At 35.8% G+C, this 25,527-nt stretch overlaps 2 protein-coding genes and 1 long non-coding RNA gene across 13 annotated transcripts in view; all 3 read left to right on the top strand.

Annotated features, from left to right (window-relative positions):
- Positions 1-6,614, top strand: part of LOC127864211 (uncharacterized) — a 194,644-nt gene extending 188,030 nt beyond the window's left edge. The window contains exon 3 of the long non-coding RNA XR_008041579.1: positions 6,443-6,614. This is a non-coding gene — a long non-coding RNA (uncharacterized LOC127864211). The remainder of the gene's footprint in view (positions 1-6,442) is intronic.
- Positions 1-25,527, top strand: part of LOC127864180 (uncharacterized) — a 327,718-nt gene that overhangs the window by 139,079 nt on the left and 163,112 nt on the right. The gene's annotated exons all lie outside the window — the stretch shown is intronic.
- The window catches only part of LOC127864935 (uncharacterized), a 60,726-nt gene continuing 52,932 nt past the window's right edge, over positions 17,734-25,527 (top strand). The window contains 1 exon segment of the mRNA XM_052404828.1: positions 17,734-18,402. Coding sequence (XP_052260788.1) covers positions 17,927-18,402 — 476 coding nt within the window. The 5' untranslated portion in view covers positions 17,734-17,926.

Here is a 25,527-nt window from a genome sequence, read left to right as displayed (position 1 = left end):
GTCTGGCCAATTATTAAGTTTGTTTCCCGCCCGTAGCGTATGTATTTCACACATAAACAAGGTCACGTAATTATGTTTTCGCACATACAAGTGGTCAAGGCTCCAGCATATGGTGGATTTATAAATTAATTGCATGTTGATTCCGCTATTATATTTTAGCTGAGAAAATTAGCAGTTTGAAGCCACATCAATAATCAAGACGGTGACGACGTATTTGTAGTTTTGTTAATTATCAGCTTATTATAACTATTGTTTGAATATGCGTATATAAACACGTTTTATTTTGTTCATATTATACAGTTAATATCGCTACTAATTACCCGATAATCCCGTATATTCCAGTTTTAAAGCAAATGCTGGTTAATATTTACGATACACAAACATTCTCGATATTTCCTTAAGTATCAAATACATTTTGGCATTTGTTACTATTTATAGAGATGATGAAATAACGTCTAATCGGGGCGTTTTTTTTCTCCACTGAACACGCGATTTACGCCTGACGTGATGTTCATGTATTTATACAACACAAAATACACCCAAACTTTCCAAACGACGTTCTACATGTCTGCATAATTTTCGCGCGCTTTTTATGAAACAAAGGATATTTTAGCACTGTTTATTTGACGCTAGAATTTGCCAAAGGACGCGTTAGCATTAAAATTCGGAAGTGTGTTTCGGATTACAAATTTAATAATGATAATCGAAGGAAACATAAACAGTTGCGCGTAATTAATTCTACGCTACACATACATGTATGTACATGTAGGTCGATATCTTTTCACTCGATCCGCCGCGTACGTATGCGGTGGATTTACTCCGCGAAAGTACGCGTGGTTAATACAGACTCGGCGTCGTTGCGCGGATCGATGCCGAGTGCCACGGCGATACGCCGCGTGAACACACGATTCGGCCGCCGCGGACTAATAATCTGGCCGTGGCGTAGCCGCGGATTATGTTTGTGCCGCTTTGGCTGTACTGTAGTTCTCTACCAAGTTTTTCAAATTATGCCCCTGGGGCCAAATTTATCCCTTTAAGGCTCCCATTAAAAAGTTGTTTAAGAAAATTTGATTCGTCAAAAAACATGGCCACAGGAAGTTGAACTTTGCATGTTTATGCGTGTTTGCTATTTATTCAGTATGGGATGAATAAACTATTTTCGTCTCAAACTAAAAGTTTATCGAAATACACTTGGAATAACTTTTTAATTATAAGAGATAAATGCATACATGTCGAGCGTGAAAGGTAGACCAACATGTTAACTATCCATAAATGTTAACCCTTACCAAACGACACATTTTGGACTGCCCCAAATTGAAAGAGATTGCAGACAAGAAATAATATTGTAAAGGACTATTGATAAAGTGGCTGGGTGGGATAAAAATCATTGTGATAAATGGAAAAATTGCTCAAAATGAGCAATTTCTCCTTTTTGAAACCGGAAGTCCTGTTTTCAAAACAAAAACAAACTCTTCAGAATGAGTTATGGTCTATTGGACTGTCAGATGGAAAAAGTAAAGGAACGTTAGGTCAAGCTAGTTGTTTGTCATGATATCTCTTTAAACCTCATGCCATATACAAGCAGTGTTGCCATGATCGCAACATCTTGATGTATTGTAATTCATATTTTTGTCTCATAAACATTTACTTTTTTAATAAAACAACCTCTACAAAGTTATCATTCCTACTGCCTTTCGGCACCTCATGAACCTGAACCAAAAAAACTCGTAACTTTATGTTTCCTCAGGCAAATATCTTCTTTGTACAATTAACAATTTCTTCACCACATTAACAATCCTGCTACACTCACTTATGCCTCAAGAATGAAGCAAAGTTCAGGTGATCTACGTCATTAGATATTTTGCATATGTCATGAACTATATAAGTAACAGAAACTTTGAAACCTACATACACTTTTTGGAATTTTGGAGAAAGATTCATGATTGAATGAAGGAACTTTCATTAATCTTGTAGAACATACGAAGATTTGACCTTCAGCATCTAAAAATATGTGAAATAGAAAGAACGACAATATCTTTTGGAGAGATAAATGTACCTACGTTTTAAGCAAAGGACCTATGCGACAATTCCCGGGCTTTTTAGTCTGTTTAGTTAACACCGTAGTAACGTTTTCCATATATAGAAATGCCCACCCTTCCAACTTTAAGCGCCCAGAGGGATAGAAAGAGAAAGTCACATGCTTGAGTACATTTCAACCCATGCGCATTGCACGCTTTTTTCACATAAAAAACAGTGGAGCGATACAGGGCCACCATGGCCCTCGTGTGTTTAAATACTCGACCGACCGGGCGAGTGCTGTTCTTCAAGTTGAGAAATATAAATTCAGTTCCAGAACTCCTTCCACATCGATACAAATTGCGAACAATTTTTCGAACAAACACAAAATAGGTTAAGTACACAAAGAAATTGCACTTTCGTTTTGACAATGAAAAATGACGTCACGGGCACAGTAAAAATAATTCTTCTGCGCTCTTTTCGTAGGTGTCAGTGCTCTAAGCTAATCGATTAAAAGTGAAAAAAAAAAGTTAAATATTATATATTGGTCATTTCGTGAAGAATAAAATTTCATTTTAATGTAATTATCAATAAAAAAATAATACATAACTGGTTAATTATAATACTTATTATATTTAATTAAAAAAAATAGAAAAAATAATTATTAATAAACAGAAAGTTTACTAAAAGGTTCTGGTTGATCATAACTATAAATATAGATATATATTTTTTTTAAATGTATGGCGAGTAAATTAAAGTGAAGGGCCAGTGGATTGTCAGGCCTACCCACCCTGAAGGGCGAGTGGCTCTGGAAAAATTATTCAAGGCATGCGTATGCAAACGATTGGGTGGGGTAACAGCGTAGCAATACTACCAACTTCTTTTGACTGACCGCTGTTCTCAGGTTTGACTGTATTAAGGTTTAACTGAAAATACATGTATTCAATTTTGGCGTGGTCTTATGCTGGGGGGGGGGGGGGATCGGATTGCCCTGAGGAAACCCTGCTGTCCGGTATGTGATTACCTACGAAATTCACATGCACTAGGAATCGTGATTGAACCTCGGTTGCAGAAGTGAGAATTGCATGTACCAACCACTGCACTCACCAGACAGCCTTGTAGATAATGAATTAACCTATTTAAATTGAGATTTTGAAAATCAGGTCAATGCCTTTACTGCATAATACAACTAAATCTGGTCAATGTGTTTTCTACATGTAACAATTAAACCAGGTCAATGTGTTCGCTGCACAATACAACTAAGTCAGGTCAATGTGTTAGCTGCATAATACAACTAAACCAGGTCAATTTGTTCGCCGTGTAAAACAACTAAATCACATGAATATTTTTGCTGCATAATACAACTAAACTAGTTCAATTTGTTCGCTGTGTAAAACAACTAAATCACATGAATATTTTTGCTGCATAATACAACTAAGTCGTTAGTTTTTACAATGATGTATGCATTTTATTTTGTGTTCATTTGCGGTTCTTATTGATCTCCGATTTTTTTCAAATTGCAGTGTTACATTTTCCTCTGATATATTGCTTAAGTGCTGGAAGGTTACAAAATTGCACGGCATAAACCTTTTTTTTGTAATTTAATACATGTCATTTACCCACATTGCATTTGATTATATTTCTATTTGGTTTATTTTTTAAGAACAAAAAATATATCTGGAGCCATTAGGTAAAACTTCCGTGTCATACAAATATTAACAATCAATAAGAAACATCCTTAAAGGTATTGCAATTTAAAAAAAGTGTTATGTTGCAGATAATATTATAATATGATTTGTATGTTCCCTTTCTTAGTTTTGCTTGTCAGCATGATAGTGGCAGTCCAACTAGTGTTTTCCTGGCAAAATTAGCTATTAGTTTGTATGGATCTGGAGAGATATATACATATATCAATTTGTTAGTGACTATCTGATATATCTGTTAAGTTGTTGACTCTTATCGTGTTTAATTTGGTTGTTATTGTATCAATGAACTAGGATGTACATAATAGCAATACTTAACTATCGGTCCTGCACAGTCAACATTTAAGCATGCCCTTCTGTTTAACAGATCTGCTTGACGCTCCTCACCAGTGGTTATTTCCGTTGATTTTGATTGTGGCACCAAATTGTGTGTGGTACTAACATTTATGTATTTAAAAGTATAAGACCCAATCCGAAAATATTGTGTTTGCCCCGGCATTGACTAATTTGGGAGGTATATATTGATTGAACTATCCTGACACATACATTATAATATCAATAATGTTTCCTACAAAGCTTTCATACGTGCATGTATGTTGTCCTAGAACACTACCAACACACTGACTCTAACCTTACCTCATTTTGCTTGACACTGACCTACTTTTGGCTCACACTTATGAGGAGTCTAATCTCTTGTTTAACCCTTTATCACTTTGAGGCATGTGTAGTTCCTTAGAAAGTTAAATTTAATTAAAGAAGTATTTTACAAGATGCACGTTGTGAAGGCTTCATTTCCAGCCCTTAGAAACTGATCATCAGCAAACAGCATTAAAACTGCATTGGGTTGTCGTTAGTTATTATCAAGATGAACTTTAATTATTGAAATTCAGTTCCTGTCTGATAAATGTGCCTTATCACGTTTTGGTTGGTGACAACATATAAATAATTGTTTCAAATTTGCAAATTTTTGTTGTGGTTTTGATATTTGTGAAAAAAACAGTAATAACGAACATTACAATGCTCTAAAATACCCATTATATGCATCTTTTGCCGATATCAAATCCTGAAAATTATCAAGCGTTTCAAAGCGAAACGATTTAATAATTTAGGGAGTTCTGTTGTTGTCGTAATATTGTGTGATACTTTGAGGATTTCTTATATAAAGTATAAAATGCATCACTGAATGTATGAGCACGGATGGCGGAGTGGTCTTAGCGGTAGACTTTTACTCCAGGGGTCAGTGGTTGGAGCCCAGTTGAGGGTTGCTTTTTTCTTTCTTTAATTGTGTTCTTGTTTTTTCATGGAGCTTTTTATATCCTATGTTAACATTTATCAATATAAAGCATTTAATGACAAACTTCAATTCATGCCAAATTGTGTTAAAAGGCCCCTTTAAAAAAAACAAGATTGCTATGATGTGCAGCAGTTTTCTTTTGTGGCTATAGGAAAGCAATTCCACAACACTAGCAGTCACATTAATTTACAGTTACACACTCATTGTGAAAGTTGTTAAACATATTAAAACAAACTGTGTTTTGTTATTATTTATTGGCATGATTATTATTATTTTTGTGTTAAAAAAATGGCTGCCAGGTGCTGGGGGAGTTTTATGTGAACGTTTTTTTGTGTGTAAAACCTTGCGAAAACTACCTGCTCATAATTCTTTAGTTCCATATAGTCTTAGATTGGCTCCTTAGGACCCTTTTAGCTCTTGTGTCTTTTCTTGTATACCTTCAAGGCCAATCAGGCGTTGGCCTGGATCAAAACTATCAGATTTTTAGTTTTACAGCACTTCCTCCCATCATGTAATAAATTACCCCATCCCACATTAAACCCCCTTCTCAACCCCCACCCCCCTCTCACCCCCCTACCCCCCCACCCCCCCACCCCCCTACCCCCCTACCCCCCCCACCCCAAATAACCCCCCACCCCCCTACCCCCACCCCCCCCAATTTTTTTTAACGACTAATAAATAACCCCACCCCACATTGCACCCCCCTCTCACTCCCCCCTACCCCCACCCCCCATTTTTTTAAACATCTAATAAATTACCACACCCCATATTATACCCCCCTCTTACTCCCCCCTACCCCCACCCCCCCATTTTTTTAAACATCTAATAAATTACCCTACCCCACATTATTACCCCCTCTAACCCCCGCCCCCCTACCACCCCCACCCCACCCCCATTTTTTTTAAACATCTTATAAATTACCACACCCCACATTATACCCCCTCTCACACTCTACCCCCCCCCACTCCCCTACCCCCCACCCCACCAAAAAAAATATTTTTTTTTAAACATCTTATAAATTACCACACCCCACATTATACCCCCTCTCACTCCCCCCACCCCCAACCCCCACCCCCAATTTTTTTTAAACAACTAATAAATTACACCACCTCAAATTATTACCCCCTCTCACCCCCCACCCCCCTATCCCCCCACCCCCAATTTGTTTTTAAATAACTTATAAATTACCACACCCCACATTATATTGATCATGACTGGCAGATGACCCCTATTGATTTTCAGGTCACTAGGTCAAAGGTCAAGGTCACAATGGCTGTCACTACAACAGAGAGCCCATATGGGGGGCATGCATGTTTTACAAACAGCCCTTGTTTTATGAATACTTTTGCAATATTGAAGATAGCAACTTGATATTTGGCATGCATGTGTATCTCATGAAGCTGCACTTTTTGAGTTGGGAAAGGTCAAGGTCAAGGTCATCCTTCAAGGTCAAATATATGGGTCAAAATTGCTCATGTAATGTCACTTCTGCAATATTAAAGCTAGCAATTTTATATTTTAAATGCATGTGTATCTCATGAAGCTGCACATTTTGAGTGGTGAAGGGTCAAGGTCAAGGTCATCCTTCAAGGTCAAACGTCATAAAGGGGGACATTGTGTTTCACAAACACATCTTGTTGTATCATTAATTTTATTTCAATGGTTTTCATACCTTGATAATGCATAACAAGCAATAATTTTCCTTTAATGCCTTATACAAATGTCTTGAGCAAACGTTTTGGTTCAAATTGTAGTCTTAAGTGAATTTTAACAAGTTTTAAATTCCACTGCAATTTATATTATATTTTTAGCTCATCTATTTTTTTTTTTAAATTACCGTATGAGCTATTGTCATCACCTTGGCATCGGCGTCTGTGTCGGCGTCGGCGTCCAGTTAAGTTTTGCGTTTAGGTCCACTTTTCTCAGAAAGTATCAATGCTGTTGCATTCAAACTTGGTACACTTACTTACTATCATGAGGGGACTGGGCAGGCAAAGTTAGATAACTCTGGCATACATTTTGACAGAATTATGTGCCCTTTTTATACTTAGAAAATTGAAAATTTTGGTTAAGTTTTGTGTTTAGGTCCATTTTATCCCTTAAGTATCAAAGCTATTGCTTTCATACTTGCAACACTTACTTACTATCATAAGGGGACTGTGCAGGCAAAGTTATGTAACTCTGACTGGCATTTTGACAGAATTATGTGCCCTTTTTATACTTAGAAAATTGAAAATTTGGTTAAGTTTTGTGTTTATATAGACTATTCCTAAAGTATCAAAGCTATTGCTTTCATACTTGCAACACTTACTAACTATCATATAAGGGGACTGTGCAGGCAAAGTTATGTAACTCTGACTGGCATTTACGGAATTATGGGCCCTTTATACTTAGAAAATTGAAAATTTGGTTAAGTTTTGTGTTTTGGTCCACTTTATCCCTAAAGTATCAAGATATTGCTTTCATACTTGGAACACTCACAAACTATTATAAGGGGACAGTAAAGGACAAGTTGCATAACTCTGGTTGTCATTTTTACAGAATTACCTTTTTGACTTAGTAACTTTGAATATATGGTTAAATTTTGTGTTTAGATCCACTTTACGTTTAAAGTATCAAGGCTATTGCTTTCAAACTTAAAATATTTTCATGTTATCAGGAGAATACTGTACCTGGCTAGTTGAATTTTACCTTGACCTTTGAATGACCTTGACTGTCAAGGTCAACTTATTAAATTTTGCTAAAATTGCCATAACTTCTTTATTTATGATTAGATTTGATCGATACTTTGACAAAACAACTCTTACCTGACATACCACAATAGACTCCACCCAAACCATCCCCCATGCCCCCCCCCCCCCAGCCCCCGAATTCCCCCCCAATTTTTATTTTTTTTAAAGATCATCTAATAAATGACCACCACACCCTCACACTATATATATATTTATTTTTATTATTATGCCCCCCTTCAAAGAAGAGGGGGTATATTGCATTGCTCATGTCGGTCGGTCTGTCGGTCGGTCGGTCTGTCGGTCGGTCCGTCCACCAGGTGGTTGTCAGACGATAACTCAAGAACGATTGGGCCTAGGATCAAGAAACTTCATAGGTACATTGATCATGACTTGCAGATGACCCCTATTGATTTTGAGGTCACTAGGTCAAAGGTCAAGGTCACGGTGACCAGAAATAGTAAAATGGTTTTTGAATGATAACTCAAGAACGCATACGCCTAGGATCATGAAACTTCATGGGTAGATTGATCATGACTTGCAGATGACCCCTATTGATTTTGAGGTCACTAGGTCAAAGGTCAAGGTCACGGTGACCCAAAATAGTAAAATGGTTTCCAGATGATAACTCAAGAACGCATACGCCTAGGATCATGAAACTTCATAGGTAGATTGATCATGACTCGCAGATGACCCCTATTGATTTTGAGGTCACTAGGTCAAAGGTCAAGGTCACGGTGACCCGAAATAGTAAAATGGTTTTCGGATGATAACTCAAGAACGCATACGCCTAGGATCATGAAACTTCATAGGTAGATTGATCATGACTTGCAGATGACCCCTATTGATTTTGAGGTCACAAGGTCAAGGTCACGGTGATTGGAAATAGTAAAATGATTTTCGGATGATAACTCAAGAACGGTTTTGCCTAGGTTCATGACACTTCATAGGTACATTGATCGTGACTCGCAGATGACCCCTATTGATTTTCAGGTGACTAGGTCAAAGGTCAAGGTCACAGTGACAAAAATCATATTCACACAATGGCTGCCACTACAACGGACAGCCCATATGGGGGGCATGCATGTTTTACAAACAGCCCTTGTTTTATTTTTGTAATACTGTCAAGAATCCCCCCTAAAAAAAAACATCCCCACACTATACACCCTCTCCATTCCACCCCTCCCTCATTTGTGATTGAAATTGAGAAAGGTCCCTTGACCTTTAAAAATAACAATAGATGAGCTGTCTGCACCCGCAAGGCGGTGCTCTTGTTTAACTTTGCTTTAATCAATTATCATTCTACCACCACCCGCGACCTATTTTTGTAGACAGAGTATGAAATTAAAGGGTGTTTTGCAATAAATCATGTGGTTACACTGCAATAAATCCTGGAGATATTCTGCAATCAAAACCGTGAAAATGTTGTAGGCCTTTTTTAAGCTCACCTGAGCACAACGTGCTCATGGTGAGCTTTTGGGATCGCCTTTTGTCCGTCGTGCGTCCGTCGTCAACATTTTGCCTTGTGAACATTCTAGAGGCCACATTTATCGTTCCATCTTCATGAAACTTGGTCAGAACATTTGTCCCAATGATACCTCGACTGAGTTCAAAACTGGGTCATGCTGGATCAAAAACTAGGTCACTAGGTCAAACAAAAGAAAAACTTTGTGAACACTGTAGAAGTCACATTTGATGCCCGATCTTCATGATACTTTGTCAAAATGTTTGTCTTAATGATATGTTGGTTGAGTTTAAAAATTGTTCGGGTCTGTTGAAAAACATGGCCACCAGGGGGCGGGGCAGTATTCCTTATATGGCTTTAGAGAAACCTTGTGAACACTCTAAAAGTCACAATTTTTGCCCAATCATCATGAAACTTGGTCGAAACATTGGTTTCATTGATATCTTGGATGAGTTCGAAAATGGTCCAGATCGGTGAAAAAACATGGCCGCCAGGGAGCGGGGCAATTTTCTCAATATGTTGATAGTGAAAACATGTGAACAGTCTAGAAGTCACATTTTTGGTCCAATCATCATGAAATTTGGTCAAAACATTTGTGTCCTGGATACGACGTTTGAGTTTGAAAATGGTTTGGAACGGTTAAAAAACATGGCCGCCAGGGGGGGGGAGTCTTTTTCCTTATATTTATATAGTAAAAAAGCTTGTGAACACTCTAGAAGTCACATTTTTTGCCTAATCATCATGAAATTTGGTCAAAACATTGGTTTTGTGGATATCTTGGACGAGTTTGAAAATAGTCGTGTAAATTTCAAAAACATGGCCCCCAGGGAGTGGGGCTGTTTTCTCTATTATGTATATAGTGAAAACATGTAAACAGTCTATAAGACACATTGTTTTCCCAATCTTTATGACATTTGTTTCCTTGCTATGACGGTTGAGTTAAAAAATGGTTCGGATCGGTAAATAAACATGGCCGCCAGGGGGGGGGGGGGGGGGTCTTTTTCCTTATATTTGTATAGTAAAAAAAGCTTGTGAACACTCTAGAAGTCAAATTTTTTGTCCAATCATCATGAAACTTGATCAAAACATTGGTTTTATGGATATCTCGTTATGATATCTAGGCCGAGTTCCTTAATGGTTACGGTCTGTTGCAGAATATGGCTTGGCTTTAAATAGCTTTATAGTGTAACCTTGTTTTGTAACACTTTACTATGAAATTACCAATGTACATTTTGAATGAAAGTTATGCATATTATGATATTCATGATCACCATGCAGTCATCTGAATATTTATTCTGCCGATAAGATATACCGTTAAATTGCAAATTTTTTTATGCCTCTCTTCGAAGAAGAGGGGGTATATTGTTTTGCTCATGTCGGTCGGTCGGTCGGTCTGTCAGTCCGTCCACCAGATGGTTTCCAGATGATAAGTCAAAAACGCTTACGCCTAGGGTCATGAAAGTTCATTGGTACATTGATCATGACTCGCAGATGACCCTATTGATTTTAAGGTCACTAGGTCAAGTTCACAGTGACTCAAACCAGTAAAATGGTTTCCGGATGATAACTCAAGAAAGCTTACGCCTAGGATCATGAAACTTGATAGGTACATTGAGCATGACTCGCAGATGACCCCAATTGATTTTCAGGTCACTAGGTCAAAGGTCAAGGTCACAGTGACTCGAACCAGTAAAATGGTTTCCGGATGATAACTCAAGAACACTTACGCCTAGGATCAGGAAACTTCATAGGTACATTGATCATGATTAGCAGATGACCCCTATTGATTTTCAAGTCACTAGGTCCAAGGTCAAGGTCATGGTGACTCGAACCAAGAAAATGGTTTCCAGATAAAAACTCAAGAACGCTTACGCCTAGGATCATGAAACTTCATAGGTACATTGATCATGACTCGCAGATGACCCCTATTTATTTTCAGGTCACTAGGTCAAAGGTCAAGGTCACAGTGACTCTAAATAGTAAAATGGTTTCCGGATGATAACTCAAGAATGCTTACGCCTAGGATCATGAAAATTCATAGGTTCATTGATCATGACTGGTAGATGACCCCTATTGATTTTCAGGTCACTAGGTCAAAGGTCAAGGTCACAGTGACTCAAAACAGTAAAATGGTTGCTGATAGCTCAAGAATAATTAGGCCTAGGATAATGAAACTTCATAGGTACATTGATCATGACTCGCAGATGACCCCAATTGATTTTCTGGTCACTAGGTCAAAGGTCAAGGTCACAGTGACAGAAAACGGATTCACACAATGGCTGCCACTACAACTGACAGCCCATATGGGGGGCATGCATGTTTTACAAACAGCCCTTGTTTTATTTTTTTGTTCCTTTCTGAAGAGGATTATTTATGTTTATGATTGGTTGGGGATGAAGTGCAACAAAAATATTTTTGCCATCTGAAAACCCTTTATTAAATATTCTCAAAATTTTAAGTAGTTATATTGATTTCACAGAAAATTACTTTGGGGAGAAACAACTGTATATAACTTGAATTCTGTTTGACCTCCAATCACGAATGCATGGCTTGTCAGGAATGCACTCTTATTTTTCCATTGATCCCACTCATCCACCTGCTTATCAGCAACTAATTAATTCTCTATTGACTGTGTCTGAATTGTTAATGTGATGTAACAGGCTTGCAGCTTAAAAGCCGTTAGTCCCTAGAAATAGGCCCCAGTTTTGAACTCACATCAAAGACCTTCAGACTGATAAGACTGGAACACAAATTGTTATGGCACACAGTTTATTGATGTCAGGTCAGTAGTTTTGGTGTGATTATCAAAGATTTGTGTTTTAAATAGGGTTGATTGTTGTTTTAATTGGAAATGTCATTGCAAGGTGAGTCTCAAAATAGTTCCAATTTGTTTAAAAGCAAGGCCCTGAGGTGGATGGCAGATTTCTTTTTATTGCTATAGTGAAACAGTGTGAACTCTTTATAAGTCACATTTTAGTTCAATATTAATGAAACATGCTGAGAACATATGTTCCTATAATATCTTGACTTACTTTGAAAATGGCTCCGGTGCTCTGAAGACAGGGGTGAGCAAATTTCTTCTTGTGAACCTTATGATGATATTTATGTTTCATGAAGTACTTTTATTATTTGGAACTCCACCTTCCCAGAATAGTTTAGTTCCTTTGGGTCTCAGATGAGCGCCTTAGGGCCCATGGCCATCTTGCCTTCTTTGAGTGTGGTCTTGGTCAGCCATCTCATAATTTTGATGCAAGCATTTTACAGTTGAAATATATCCACAGTATTTTACAAAAACAGCGTTTTTAAACAGTTTGACATGAACTTGTTAAGCTCAACTCTGTCAAAAACAAACACTTCACATTCAAAAGTACAATATGTGTTTCTGTATTTTGTTTGTATTTCTGATTTTGCAAACTGTGTTTACTACTCAGTTAACGGGCTATGCTTGTTTAAATGCCAAAGGCAGAGTGATATAGTTTTGGCATTGTCCATTCTTCAGTTTATCAGTCCGCATATCAGTCTGTCCATCCGTCTGTCAGTCACTAACTTTTTAGGGCTATATCTCAGACACTATATAAGTTTTCAGTATGAAACTTCATAGGTGTATAGATATATATGAGGAAAAGGTGGGGGATATCCATTCAACAAATGTGCTTGTTGTTAATTAAGGAATTACAAGTTTATAACTGGTGAAACCAGTGTTGTAACGTAAGCACGGCTTATAAACCACACCATTGCATTAAACCATAAGAAAATTGTATAGTAAAACTTTATCCTTTGATAAAAAATGTCAGTCTAGATTCACTCTAAAGAAATCACAGTAAGATTAAAGCATGCTCTTTTACAAGGGGAATAGCATCGAATAAGAAAGATCATGTGACGACACTGAAAACACATGAGTAATGTAGTGATGACCGATATTAAGACAAGTGCAGCAATCTGGAGTTGATTTTGTATGCTTATCCATTTATAAGTTTAAATATTGTTTGAATAGTTTCTTTTCAAATTGATTAAATTGCATTTTCATGAAATGCATTAAAGGGGCCTTTTCACAGATTTTGCATGTTTTGAAGTTTGTCATTAAATGCTTGATATTGATAAATGTAAACATTGGATCTAAACAGCTCCAGTAAAAAATCAAGAATAAAATTCAAAATAAGGAAAAAAAGTAGCCTGTAACACCCCTGCGAAATGTTGTTCTGCAGTTCCCGAATAATTCGTGAACAGTTCATGAACTGTTCGTGAACTGAGTTCATGAATTGTTCACAAATAGTTTGTGAACAAAAAATGAGCCACGTCTGTGAAAAGTTCTTGAACTTTTAGTTCATGAACTGTTCATGAACACTAATGGCATGAAGTGTTCATTAAATATTCTTGAAACCTAATGGCATGAAGTGTTCATGAACTATTCTTGAACCCTTATAGCATGAAGTGTTCATGAACTATTCTTGAACCCGTGTGGCATGAAGTGTTCATGAACTATTCTTGAACCATTATGGCATGAAATGTTCATGAACTATTCATGAACATCAATGGCATGAAGTGTTCTTGAACAGTTCATGAACAACACAATTCTTGAAAAATTCTTCAGGGTTTTGCTGTTCACGAACAGTTCATGAACATTTTCCTTCTATTTTTCAATGGCTCATTTTCTGTTCACGAACTGTAAGTGAATAGTTCATGAACCATAGTTCTTCAAGAGTTCATGAACTGAGGTGGCATGAAGTGTTCATGAACTATTCATGAACAAGAATTTGTCAATTTATGCAAAGGTTATCATAAGTGTTACTAAAGCTCAACAAACAGGTCAGGGTAAGAAGAAACAAGTCTTGTATTAGCACTTAACATATTGATAGCAACATATAACAATAATTTAAATATAACACTAATAACTGAGATACAAGTGGTTTGATAATACTCTTTAAATTTCATAATACAACTTTGCACTATATGTTCATGAATAATTCATGTATTGAAAAGATTATGAATAGTCTCATTTTCAGTTCAAGAATCATTTACTAATCAATGGTTTCCCTGAAATGGTTACACTTACAGTGCCAAAGAACTTGAAATGGAACCAATGGCTGATCAGTTCAGCCGGTAATTTATTAAAGACTTACATTTTCAAATATAACATAAACCATGTGCCTTCCGTTTCAACTTCCTGTGCACACAATATTCTTTCTTTGTAAAAACAGCAATGCAATGTACATTGAGTTCTTGATATCATCTTAAACTGTTCTTGAAATAAGATGTCCTTAAAACGTTCTTAAACTTGTCTTTTAAGTCTTCCAAGAACAATGACAGATCCTTTTAAGAACATATTGGATTCTTAAAAAGTCCATCATACGTTCAAAAACATTGTGTAGACCTGTTTAAGAACATCAGAAGGAAACATGTTGTTCAAAAAAGTTCTTAAAGTGTTCAAGAATAGTTTAAGAATAATTCAAGAACAGGAAAGGTCCTTAAAAAGTTATTGAAGTGTTCCTGAAGGCAGTTCTTGAACAGTTCTTGTACAAATGTTCTTAAAATTCTCTAGAACAGGTCAAGAACTCTAACTTACAGTGGTGAAAGTACTATGCATATTCATACTAACTTCACAGGTTTCACAAATCTACAAGATTTGTATGCTAGACATTTCAATATTACTTTCAAAAATATGTATGAAACATCTAGCACAAAGGAATTCATGAATTATTCATGATGGATCCTTAAAGTCTGTCTCAGAAAAGTCATTAGAAATACTTGTGCATGAAATGTTCATCACTAAGTATTTATGGTTAGATGAAGAACTGTTCATGAACTTTGAAATGTTCAACAATAATTCATAAACAGTTCATGAATATGTCTTAAGAACAGTTCATGTCCAAAAGTTCACGAACCAAGCTCAGGAACTTTTTCAGAACCGTTCATGAACAGTTCTTGATTGGCTTGAAGTGTTCATGAAATCATGAACAACATTTCGCCGGGGCAGGGCTCAAACCAGTGACCCCTGGAGTCCTGTAGTAAAAACCAATTAGACCGCTCAGCCATCCTGTCAAGTGTAGATAGGAGGTGTATATTATACTTTATATAAGCAATCTTCATAGATTCCCAAAATTAAACAACAACAACTGAACTCTCCAAATAATTCAATTGTTTTGCGTTGCAACGCTTTATAATTTTCAGGTTTTTAATTCGTCAAAAGATGCATATAATGGCTATATTAGACCATGGTAAATGTTCAGTATTACTGTTTCCTCAAAAATATTATTACTAAAACGAAACTTTGCGAATCTGAAACAACTTTTTTTCAATTTTGTCAATTTACCAAAACGTGAAAAGATCCCTTTAACATTTCAGACATTGTAAGTATTTATGATTTGTAGGGAATCCTGCAGGCATGTGACATGGCACAATAGTTATTGACAAAGGGTTTAAACTTGGAAACAGTATATGGCTCATATTTTTCACAAGATAACTAAATTCAATGTATTACTAATGTGTCAAACCAAACAATATAGACATAACATAGACAACATTTTAGTGTTTGTCAAAAGTATGGACTAATTGGATCATTGACTATACAGTTAACCTGTCATAATAATTTTGCTCATATGATATATGATTTTATTTTTTGAAAGCAAAAGTGCCCAGCCAAAGAAAGTATGATCATAATTCAATTATAATTGGGCAATGAAGGGTTTAACATTATATAGGGCCTCATTTCTAAAAATATTCTGAAGCCTGTTCCAACTGGTTGAGCTTAATGTTTATAGTTTTCATATTACAACAAAATGTGCAAACTATTCACTGTTAAATAATTTTAATCTTTTAAAATCATTTTAAAATGAAATTTCTATATAAAATAAACACCATTATACTTTTTTGTACATTTTCAGTACATTACTTTGACTTAAAAATATTACCAAATTTTACCACGTATAGCGCAAAGTTTTTTGCCTCCAAATTTCAAATAAAAAATTGGTGCGTGTTACACATTGATACAACGCTTTCCTGGTTGCTAAATTTTGAAAAATCCATTCGTAATCGCACATCTTCATAATAGTCGCCATTTTTTGTTATTGCCGAAAACTACACCCTAAAATGTTATAGACTGAAGGTTTATATAAAACAAATAGCGGGTTAGGGTAGGTATGAACGGGGTAGTAATAGTTTGGACAAAACTTAAAATTTGAAAAATTGTCTTTGTTAGTGCTTTCACACTTCTTCATTGACTGCAGTTTTTTGGGCTGTTGTCGACATAAAATGAAAGCAGATAAAGTTCTGTGTGAAGGAGTTGTGTTTCGCTGATTAAGGTAGGTGTGAAAGGGATCTTTTTGCACTTCGGTATTGACAGCTTTCATCGAGAGATATGTGCTATAGGTTTCGATGCATCAGACATCGACGGAAAACAAGTATAGACTATTTTCATACCATCACGATGATGACAACAGCCCCCATTTTCTCGAGAGAATAATCTTAAAAGTAGTTTCAAATATAGTGCTATGCAACCCATACTCCTGATAGTTTAAACGCTCGCTTCTTCAAAACAAAAACAGCGCTCGAAAAACTTGGATCAAATGATTGTGCAATATATAAATGGTGGCCATTTTAAGATTTTCAGATTTTTTGGTCTTGAAATCTTTTTTTCTCCATTTTGTCTTGAAAAAATTGCATGCACGCTCTACATGGGGGCGATTTACGTGGTAAAATACGGTACTTTATGAATTAATGAAATACATGACTTGAGCCAGGTACTCTTAAAATAAGCTTGAAAATATTTGAGACATTTAAGCTAGATCACTATGTCAAAATAACACTTTTGAAATCATAGCTATGAACATTTTTGTTAGATGTTTAACACTAGGGCAAACTAAACAATGAGCTCGAATAATGTATTGAAAACTCATTGTAGTGTTAAATTTATCAGGCCCTGTTTTCTCATATAATCTAATTCAGTGACACTGATTTCTTATTTTATTTTGAGATGAGGGAAAATGTGAAAAATCCTTAAAGAACAAAATGTAATGGGAAATTTTTAAATCAATCAATGAGACAATTTGATTGCATGTATGAATATTTTATAAACATGATATTATTTGTTCTATTTTACTCATTAGACCACTATAAATACTATTTTCATCAATTAATTTTGTAATACTGACTGATTAAACAATTAAATACATGGTTTACTTAAACCATTGAGATATACTTCCAATTTACTTCTACACAGCGTTCAATTTACTTGCATAATTAAGTGAGGTCTAACAATTTGGTTTACTCTTACTGTCAAAGTCATGCGGTGTTTTACATAGTTACTGTTAGTTAACCCTTAAAGCGCTGGAGCCGAATTTTAAAGGCCTTTGCAAACAGTTTGGATCCAGATGAGACGCCACAGAACGTGGCGTCTCATCAGGATCCAAACTGTTTGCTATTCTGATAGTATTCTTTGAAAAAAACTGAAGAAAATGCTAATTTTAGAAATTCAGCAGACGGTATTTTAGCAGAAGACAAATTACCCAGCATGCAAAGGGTGAAGTGAATGTAAACCTTGAAGGATATTGAGCTTGAACTTTATTTGTATTTGAATGCACCTGTGTTTTAGTTTTCATGTAAACTTCTTGAGCTGAACAACTTTTAAAGGTAGCTAAATGCCAGTATTTTGTGGACTTGTTTAAAAGAAAAATACTTAAACTATTTAAACAAATAGGTTTTACTTGAAACACAGAATAATAAAATGGGCGTAGGTAATTCTTCTACTTTTGCTGAACGTTCGTCGACGGTTGGACACTTTTGTTGCACATCTTGTGAGGAACATAATCTTCAGAATTTGGCAGTCATTTATTGTGAGGAATGCTCAAGGTTTTTTTGTAAAAAATGTATCAAACCTCATAAAAAATTGTTTATGAAACATCGAACATGTGGAAGGGGAGATATTAAGAAATGGCCAGTTTCAAAGGAGGATGCTTCTCTTTTACTTAAGGGAGGAGATTTTCTTTCAAATACAGAGGATGATTTTCTTTCAAAGGAGGAGGGAGATTTTCTTTCAAATAAAGAGGATGATTTTCTTTCGAAGGAGGAGGGGAATTTTCTTTCAAAGGAGTTGGAGGATTTTCTTTGGAAGTGTGACGTGCATGTGGATAAAAAACTGTCACAGTTTTGCCATGACCACAGTCAGCTGTGCTGCTCTGATTGTGTTGTAAAAATTCACAGGTATCTGACACATTTATTTTTTTAGTCATTACTGTAATAATCAAGATACATGATTTATGCATTAATTGTTTTCAAAATAACATAACTTTAAGCTCAACTTATACATCATGTACTTCCAAAAAATGGTGAAAGCGATTTTTTATAAATACTTGAGCACATGTAATTTCAATATTGGCCGGATTTTGCTTTTGAAATAATTAGTTGTGACTTGCGTGTTTTTTTGATGAATGGATAGAATTATATGTATTAATAAAAATATGATTACAGTTGGGATTAATATCTTTTGCTGGTATCATGTATTAGATAAAAAAATCAAATTGCCATTTTATAGCCAGCACATCTTTGCAAGAAAGATTATTTTTGTGATAATAGGAATAAAAGCCGCTCACTATTGTTTTCAAATAATAAACAGAAATAATTAAGTCGTGCCCTGTCACAGGAATGATCCTTTGGTTGGTAAGAGTTGTGTTGAATCAACCATAAGGCAAACTGCAGTGTTGTTGTTTTTTTCCATTTCGGGAATGGGGCATGGTCCCTTTGGATTGGGAAAATTTGCGATGTTTTTACTAAAATTGAGAAATTAGTGTTGTTGTTTTGCTTAAATATGCTTCAAAATTGAGAATACGAGTGTTTTCAGTATTATATTTACTAAGGATAAACTAATATGGAAGGGAGTTGAACGAAATATTGAAATTTGAAAAAAAAAACGCCTTCCATTTGGAATTTTTGGCTCCTATTTGGGAAAAATATACACTTTTTTCCATTGGAAATGGGGAATAGTACCAGACCCAATTTTGAATGAAAACCCCCCCTGCAAATCATTTTAAAAAGCAAAGTAAATAACACTATTAAATGCTATAATAATTCTGAATACATTTGATTTTACAGTGAATGACTTTCAGAGCTCCAGATAAGGATTTGTGAAATTAGTAACGGTACTGCCACTGACAGAAAGAAAAGGAGTAACGCTGAAAATCAATTAGTACCTGTACTACCATATCCAAGAATACAGGTAGTAATGTACTACCCGTATTCTTGCATATTAAAGGGTGTATAACTGACTACAGAAACATTTGCAGCAATTATAATAAATATATTTAGCTTCTTAAACAGTTACTTTATTAGGTTTTCCATTCTGAATTATGATGCAAATACAACAATTACTACACATAAAAACACATAACTAATACTGTTTCTTCATTTTTCTTGACAAGAAAACACAAACCAACTAAAAAGCTAAGTTAAGTAAATGAACACTTATAATAATGTCACTGTCTCATCCGTTTCCCATCGTGTTTTCTAATGTTTTTTAGCCACCGATGCAATGAAATCGTTTAATATCGGGGCGACAATGTCTTTTTCTGGATTTTACAGATTGAATGTCAGGATGGTAATATACGACACTGTATGTAGCCATTATATGACAACAAAGTGTTGTTTTGAACCGCTTTCGGTTAAGCTGACCTTCCATTGCGCGCAGACATATTGATTTTGACGGGTTTACGAGTTAGCGGAAGTCACGCGACAGAAAAGAGAATAATATCGGAACCCAGTATACAACTTTTCCGTAATTTAAATTTACGAAAAGCGACGTTAGGTTAGAGACCAACAAATCACACTGAGCTGATGCGGACGTATCGTAAATGCATAAAAGGGATATTAAAATCGTAATTGTACGTCCAGTTTATAAAAATAAATACGTAAACCTTCATGAAAAAGCCGTATTTACGGCTGTACGGCCCTTATCTGGAGCTCTGACTTTAATGAAGAATTATTATTATACAAGTGGGAAAAACAACATGTGTGGTGCAAATTAATCTGTCTATGTATATATATTGAAATCTCTTAATAAGTGATTACGAGTGATAAATATACAGCATTGTATGTCATACACTGTAACTCCAATATAACGCGGATAACGGGGTCCAAGCCACGCAACAGCGTTATAAACGGATCCGCGTTATAAGTTTTGAGCTCATTTATTGCAGGGGCTATAACAACATCAATAGTATAGCCTATAATATAGGTCTTGTAAAGTGTAAGCTGTGTTGTCATCCGAAAATACATGCATATAAACCGCATCGTATCGATAACATTATACATACCGCTTTTATTACGTGCACGTTAATCCGATAATCCAATAAAATTACAACATCACTTACAAAAATAATAATCTTCAACATTAATGACGGTAAATATGTTTACGAATTTTGTAAACACCGCAATATGCGCCATTTTTCAGAAGTGTAAAAAGAACAGTGCATTATGGGGCAGAGCTTTCATTGGAAAAAGCGAATCTAAATTTAGCTTGAATGCAATATGATACATGTACAAATTGCATCATACGACGTCATGCAAAAAACGTGATTTTCGGGGACTTTCTGATACTGGGCAATAGTAAATATCTGTTAACAATTACAATGCGTTAGCATGTAAATAAATCGTCTAATTATTTAATTAATTTCTCGTACACTAAATGAATTAAATGACTTAAATGACTTAATATTAGAATGATAATGAAATGACAGAAAAACTTGTTTTATACTGTGCGCAGTATATTTTACAGCCGCTCCTTTTTTATAGAGTCAAACTGCAATCATATCAATGTAAGAATGTTTTTATCGTTATAATTTTATAATTATCCCGCTTGCATGTTCCTTATCAAAACTAGCGCAACGAACCGCGTATAGGGAATACATGTATTAAACACTGACTGGTGAATTTTCACACATTTATTGACATTACACAACAGATTAACACCAATTAGCTGTCGAGTGTCGTTTAACCTATAATCGATTAAAATCAGTTACACGGACGGATAAAGCAATCAAGCTGTGATATCCGGCTTCTTTGAATTTTCTGAAAATACATGAAGTTGCATAACATGGATTTGAATCAGAAATGGAAGGTTGGAGAAAAAACGGGATCCAAGCACCCCCCGCGTTATATTGGACACAGCGTTATAACGGACCGCATTATATTGGAGTTACAGTGTATATCCTAATTGTTTTGATTTTTTGAAACATTATTTAATGTGGACAAACACAAATTCTTGATTAAATATGTTTTCCTTACACTACCAATTACTCTGTGTCTTTGTGGGGATCTTAAAAGTGCTCCTACATTTGTGATTAAACCCATAAATTGCCTACAACAATTATGTCTTTTAAGTCCTTGGTAAAAGTCACAAATGACACATTGTGTCTATCACACCAGCGTTACTCAAGTTCTTGCTATTCAAACACAGATGTTCACTATGCAAAACTAGGCATGGTTGTTACGGAACAGCATATATTACTGACAGTGAATGTGTGTCATTCTGGTGTTATTATCAGAACACAGTGAGTGCTCTTCTATAAGCAAGTGTACATGTTTCTATAGCTTTTTTACATTTATTATCCGCTGCCATAGGCGGACGGATATTGTTTTGGCGTTGTCCGTCCGTCTTTCTGTCCGTCAGGAGCCATATCTTGGAAGTGCTTTTGCGGATTTCATTCAAACTTGGTATGAGTATATATATGGATAACAGAATGATGTACGCCAAATTGCATTGTACACCATCCGTTAATAACGGAGTTATGGCCCTTTTTATCTTGAAAAAAATTCTTTTTTTGTGTGTCCAGAGCCATATCTTGGAAGTGCTTTGGCAGATTTCATTGAAACTTGGTATGAGTATATATATGGATAAGAAGATGATGCACGCGTAGGCATTGTACACCATCTGTTAATAACGGAGTTATGACCCTTTGTATCTTGAAAAAATGCTTTTTTTAGTGTCAAATAAAACACTTTTGTGTCCAGAAACATATTGGCAGGGGATATCAATTCAACGAATTTGCTCGTTACATTATCAAATTTTGTAGAAAATAGCAATAAGGTCCTGATTGTATTGGATGTGGTACCTAGTTATTAGGCAGTCTTGTGTCGACCTTTACTCTGGAAGCCTTTCTATTATCTACTTGGATGACACAGACATCTAGGATGTCTTAAACTTGGGCGTTTTCAGCAATCAAGCTAAAATATAATATGTTGTCATGTACATATAATGGGTGTTTAACATAATTTCTAACCATCTTTTATTGCCCCCTACCGGTAAAACCGGAGGGGACTTATGGTTTGCGCTCTGTGTGCCCATCAGTCAGTCAGTCAGTCTGTCACACTTTTCTGGATCCTGCGATAACTTTAAAAAGTTCTTAATATTTTTTCATGAAACTTGCAACAGGGATAGATGGCAATATGGAGATTATGCACATCATTTAATTTTGTTCCTATGTCAAAGATTATGGTTGCTATGGCAACAAATATATATATATATATATATATAAAATAATTATGACAATGGTGGAGTTTCAACGGTAGGGGACCCTATTGCTTGACAATAGTCGTGTTTATCTTAATATATCTAAAGTGAAAGGCTTTTACCTCAAAGTAAACACCTAAGTTGTGTTAGTCCCCTACCAAGATCTATATTACAGGAATGCCCATCGTCCCTCTGCAATAAGTCACTCCATCAGTCTGTCTGTTATAGTTGTGTAAAACTTTCCTCAAATGATGTGCAGAAGCCATGAGTCATTGATGCTGACTCAATGTCAGGGTCGTACTTTAAGGTTAAAGGTGTGCGCCTACATTTCTTTTCGGCTCAGTATCTCCTATACTTCTGGTATATTTTCATGAAGCTTATTGGCTTAAATGTTTATGTCTTATATGATGTGCAGAAGGCATTAGTTATTGGCTTCAATCATTTAGGTTTTACAATAATGTCAAACGTTTGAGCTTCTATTTTCATGTCTGGTCAATATCTCCTATACCCATGGAAGGATTTTAATAACTTGGCTACAATGTTTAGGTCATTAAGATGATGGGAAGGCGGAATGAGTCAGTCACGCCTGTATAAGGTTAAGGTCATACTTCAAGGTCAACAGTTTTAGCTTCTATATTTGAGCCTGGTTTGTATCTCCTATACCCAAGATGCTCAATTAACTTGACTAAAATGTTTAGGCCATAGAGACAATGTGCAGAAGAAATGGTAGAGTCCCAACAGCTGAAGGTCAAGGTTGTACTTTTAAGATACAAAGTTTTAGTATTTTTTACATGTTCATTCTATAACTACTTTACCCATTGAAGGATTTTTATCAAGTTTTGCAACAAGGATTAGGTGATTGGGACAATGTTCAAAAGGCATGAGTTAGTAACACTTTCTCAAAACAAAGGTCACCACTTCAAGGTCAAAACAATCTTCGTGAAGGATATTGCTGTCTCTTGAGCTGCCTTTTTTATGCCCCAGGTAGGGTGGCATATAGCCGTTGAACTGTCCGTCAGAATGTCAGTCTGTCCGTCAGTCCGAAAAAAAACTTTAACATTGGCCATAACTTTTGCAATATTGAAGATAGCAACTTGATTTTTAGCATACATGTGTATCTCATGGAGCTGCACATTTTGTGTGGTAAAATTTCAAGGTCAAGATAATCCTTCAAGGTCTAGGGTCAAAAATACAAATCCAAGGAAAGTAATAAGCTTTAATGGAGATAATTATCTGGCCTGCCACAGACAAATCCACTTGCCTGCTCGTAATTACGAGTAAAAATTGGCTCCGGGCGAGTGAATATTCCGGCAGCGCTCATCCTGCAGGGCGAGTGGCGTTTCTGGCCGAAAAGATTCAAATTTCAAGTTTTAACACATCTTTACCAAACAAAACAACGTTTAATTGGCGATTAAAAATTAACCACCAATTTTCCGGATGTTGAGTATTGCACAGTTATAATTAGTCCTGTTCCTGTTACGCACCGAAACCGGTATGTTCCATGAATGTATCCTATACAGTACGGTATACAATACGGTCTTTTGATACTGCTAAAAAATCGTCTAAATTCTTCACATCTTTAGATTTAGAGAGTGGCTGATGGCAAGTTTTAATGGACGAAAATGACAAAGAGAAAACTGCCTTGTGTTCACACAGAGGCTTGTTTGAGTTTAACAAAATGCCTTTCAGACTCTCCAATGATCCTTAAGTGTAATCATAATAAATGTGACCATGAGGACAAAATGAAAAACAAAAAAGTTAAAAGTGTGTTAAAACAGATTATAAACTTTATTGAAGTTCATGAGTTTACAGTTCTATATGATAACCAAAAGAAAATCACAATAAAACATATAAGTTACTGATTTATTGCATTTAAAAAAATTGCAGGGCAAGTACATATTTCAGCAGGGCAAGTAAAAATTCTTAACTACTCGCCCTGCAGGGCAAGTTGCGGAAATAACATTTGTCAACCCCTGCTGCCAAATTATATATTTTTTCAAATAAATCAAAGCGGCACAGTAGGGGGCATTGTGTTTCTGACAAACACATCGTGGTAAAAGGTCATGGTCATCCTTCAAGGTCTAAGGCCAAAAATACAAATCCAAGGGAAGTAATAAGCTTTAAAGGGAGATAATTATTATATATATAATAATATGAAACATACAACTGAAGCAAAATCAAAATGACATTTTATGGTCAAGCCAAGCACACAATGACACTTTATGGCATACAGTACAGCCAAAGCGGAACAAACGTATTTCGCGATCCGCGGCGGCAAGGCAAAAAGAGTCGATGCCGCGTCAGTCGTTGAAGCCGCGTCAGTATGCGGCGGAAAGTCGCATTTCGCCGCGAAACTTCGCATCTGTCCGCCGAGGCATGCCGCGGTCCGCGACATGATGCCGAGTCGATGCGATCATGATTTTTTTTTATAAATTATTAGTTGCATGTAGTTAACAAATTTTGAAAGAACAATTATAATAATAATTAAAATCATAATACATTTATTGTGCGCGGATTGTATTAGCATATACATGTAAGCATAGTTAATGTGTCTGGCCAATGATTAAGTATGTTTCCCGCCCGTAGCGTATGTATTTCACACATAAACAAGGTCACGTAATTATGTTTTCGCACATACAAGTGGTCAAGGCTCCAGCATATGGTGGATTTATAAATTAATTGCATGTTGATTCCGCTATTATATTTTAGCTGAGAAAATTAGCAGTTTGAAGCCACATCAATAATCAAGACGGTGACGACGTATTTGTAGTTTTGTTAATTATCAGCTTATTATAACTATTGTTTGAATATGCGTATATAAACAC

The sequence above is a fragment of the Dreissena polymorpha genome, chromosome 1 (assembly GCF_020536995.1).
Source record: "Dreissena polymorpha isolate Duluth1 chromosome 1, UMN_Dpol_1.0, whole genome shotgun sequence".
In the NCBI taxonomy this organism is placed as follows: domain Eukaryota; kingdom Metazoa; phylum Mollusca; class Bivalvia; order Myida; family Dreissenidae; genus Dreissena; species Dreissena polymorpha.
Note: the sequence above shows the minus strand (reverse complement) of the source record. Positions and strands in the feature narration are given on the sequence as shown.